General features: G+C 47.8%; 1 protein-coding gene across 1 annotated transcript in view; it reads right to left on the reverse strand.

Annotated features, from left to right (window-relative positions):
• Positions 1-2,200, reverse strand: part of LOC139411772 (sodium/potassium/calcium exchanger 1-like) — a 36,784-nt gene extending 34,584 nt beyond the window's left edge. Inside the window, exons 1-2 of the mRNA XM_071158505.1 lie at positions 2,086-2,200; positions 332-1,375 (exon numbers count right to left, since the gene is read on the reverse strand). Coding sequence (XP_071014606.1) covers positions 332-1,181 — 850 coding nt within the window. The 5' untranslated portion in view covers positions 1,182-1,375; positions 2,086-2,200. The remainder of the gene's footprint in view (positions 1-331; positions 1,376-2,085) is intronic.
• Positions 2,201-3,088: the final 888 nt, after the last annotated feature.

The raw sequence follows: 3,088 nt of genomic DNA on the forward strand, positions 1-3,088 counted from the left end.
GCCGCAGAACCCTGTTTGGTTCCAGATAGCACGTTTTTTTTCTGAGTGTATGTACCTATATAGTTCACTATAAGGGGAAAACTATAGGATGCAATTAACCAATTTCAGTGGGATCGACTGTTGGCTCCAAGGTAAGCACCTTTTAAAGTATGTACTTTTCCCCAAAATTCCCAGGTTTTCCAGAAATCCGGGATGGGAGTATTCCAGATGTCCTGTTTATTCCCTCCTGATTCCGGGAGTCTACAAACCGGGATTTCTGGAAAAACCTACTATTCTCTACCTATTATCTGTCAAATTATATTATTATTATTATAATAATTATAATTATTACCTATGATGTAGAAGGAGACGTCTCTGAACAGGGGCCACCAGGTGAGGTGGAGCATCTCCCTGGAGAAGATGGCACACATCCCGATGACAAACAGGATGTTAAACACCGCTGACCCCACGATTGTCCCGATGCCCACGTTGCTATGGGAGATGAACACGCCAATCAGAGACGTGAACAGTTCGGGGGCGGAGCCTCCTGCAGCCATGAAGGTTGCCCCGGCGACGTCGTCGGAGATGTCGAGCTTCACGGTGATGACGCCGAGCGCCGGGACGAAGAACTCGTCACAGACGATGGCGAGAGAGACGAACATGTAGACCATGCCCAGGATGTGGAGGGTCACCCAGCCCTGCCTCCTCTGGTCCACTGTGAACAGGTCCTCTGGGTACTCTCCCTTCCTGTGGGGGACGTCTCCAGGGATACCCGGGGAGGTGGTGGTGTTAGGAGGAGGGGAGGTGGGAGGAGGTTCAGTCGGAGGCTCAGGTTCAGGGTCCTCTACGTAGATACAGTGCTTAATGTCCGTCCTGTTGACAGTTATCACGATGACGTCATCCCCCTCCAGCACAGTAGGAGCCCTGGTGATGACGTCATCATCATAGCTCTCTGTTAGGCTAGAGAGGTTAGAGGTCACCACCTCTCGTGTGTCTACCTCCAGAACACTACCACTATCACTACCGCCCCCTTCCACCGGGAGTGCTGTCCCAGGGTCCTCCTCTGCAGCGGCCTGGCGGGCCGCCCGTGGCTCCTGCAGCCGGGCCTTGAACGTCACGGTGTAGACGCAGCACAGTAATACACCAGAGAGGAAGAAGAGGATGCGACTCCGATTGAGTCTCCGTCTTTGTGGCAAATGCATTGTTCACCGCTGCCAGAGTGGTCTTGATTCCCACAGCGGATTATTAGGTCCGTGTCAGATGCATGGTTAGGCTTATGGGAACAGGTCCAGTAGCATTAGTTAGCCAAATAATGCAGTTCAGTGAGCGGTCAGCACACATCTTCAGCATAGTCTGTTTTAATGTCATAGTCCTGGCATGATGTCCCAGCTCCAAACTATAAATATAAAATGTAAAAAAAGGGGGAAATAAATAGATAATTCACTCAGTTTAGACTACAATGCAAAACTCACGTCATACATTTGACATAATAATGTAATCAAATACTAATAAAAACACTACTGGGAGTATTAGAAGGGTTTATTATAAGGGCGCGCGTTCACGTGAAGGGAGTCGCAGGAGCGCGGAGGATGGGATACAGCCACCTGTTACTATGGCTACATAATTGCAGGTACTCTGCTCTCCGAAGGGCTGCACAGATTAAATGACACGTGTAATGAAATGCAGCAAATGTAGTTAATGTACAAATGACAATTAAAATAAAAAAAAACAGCGAATTAAGTAGAAAATATCATTATGTGGGGCCCTACTTTTCATTGACGTGCGCGGGTCATGAACGTGCTGATATGCGCTCCTCGAGTCGAGACAACATACGCGATATGATTCATTCCAAACGTTCAACTAACCATTTCATTTTCACGTGTGTATCCAGGTGGGTCGGGTGAAAATTAAGAAACGAAAATAATGATACATTTAACTGAATTTCGTGGGGAAATTCCAGGCAAGAAACAGTGCCCGATATGGAGTCATTGACAAGTATCCGGGGCTTCCACAAGGTCAATGACGATTATTGTAGCTTAAATCCCTTCTCTGTAAAACATCTGTAAACCATACTTAACCCTTTTTCAATTGTTAATAAAAACGTACCTTTAATCGCTGAGTTGTTGTGATAGAGGTGTTCTAGACGCGAGGTCTCTCTCCAGCTGTGTGCGCTAAGGTAAAGGGATTGGTTGAGAGATGCTGACACTAGTTTTTGGTGAGCGGCTACAAGGGCGCACCGCAGGATGACAGCTCACACCTCCTCTCCACGGCTCAGCATAATACCTGCAGTCTTTTAAGAGGATTAGGTGTGGTGTTCACACAATCTCTCACATTCTCACGAACACGTTTAAACTGCTTCAAATTCAAAGCATTCCTATTAATTTGTTCATAATCCGCCAGTGTCTCCAACCACCAACGCTGAGCAAAAACCAACCATGTTTGCGCGCTGAAGTGGAAGGAGGGTTGGCAAGGCATAATTACAATTCTGAAGAGTGCTCCTTTATGCACACAGACAGACAGGCAGAGTGTTCCTTTATGCACACAGGCATGCAAACAGAGAGGCAGACAGAAAGGCCAACGGGCAGGTAGACAGGCAGACAGGCATGCAAACAGAAAGGCAGACAGGCATGCAAACAGAAAGGCAGACAGACAGGCCAACAGGCAGGTAGACAGGCAGACAGACAGACAGGCATGCAAACAGAAAGGCAGACAGACAGGCCAACAGGCAGGTAGACAGGCAGAAAGGCAGACAGACAGGCAGAAAGGCAGACAGACAGGCATGCAAACAGAAAGGCAGACAGGCAGGTAGACAGGCAGAAAGGCAGACAGACAGATAGGCATGCAAACAGAAAGGCAGACAGGCAGAAAGGCAGACAAACAGACAGGCATGCAAACAGAAAGGCAGACAGACAGACAGGCAGAAAGGCAGACAGGCAGATATACAGGCAGACATACAGGCAGAAAGGCAGATATACAGGCAGACAGACAGACAGACAGACAGAAAGGCAGACAAGCAGGCAGATATACAGACAGACAGACAGACAGCTGAAAACTGTTGTGCTGTTTAAAGAAGCAATAAAACTTTAGACTAGTTGAGTATCTGGAGCAT

Source organism: Oncorhynchus clarkii, chromosome 6, assembly GCF_045791955.1.
Source record: "Oncorhynchus clarkii lewisi isolate Uvic-CL-2024 chromosome 6, UVic_Ocla_1.0, whole genome shotgun sequence".
NCBI classification, from domain to species: Eukaryota; Metazoa; Chordata; class Actinopteri; order Salmoniformes; family Salmonidae; genus Oncorhynchus; species Oncorhynchus clarkii.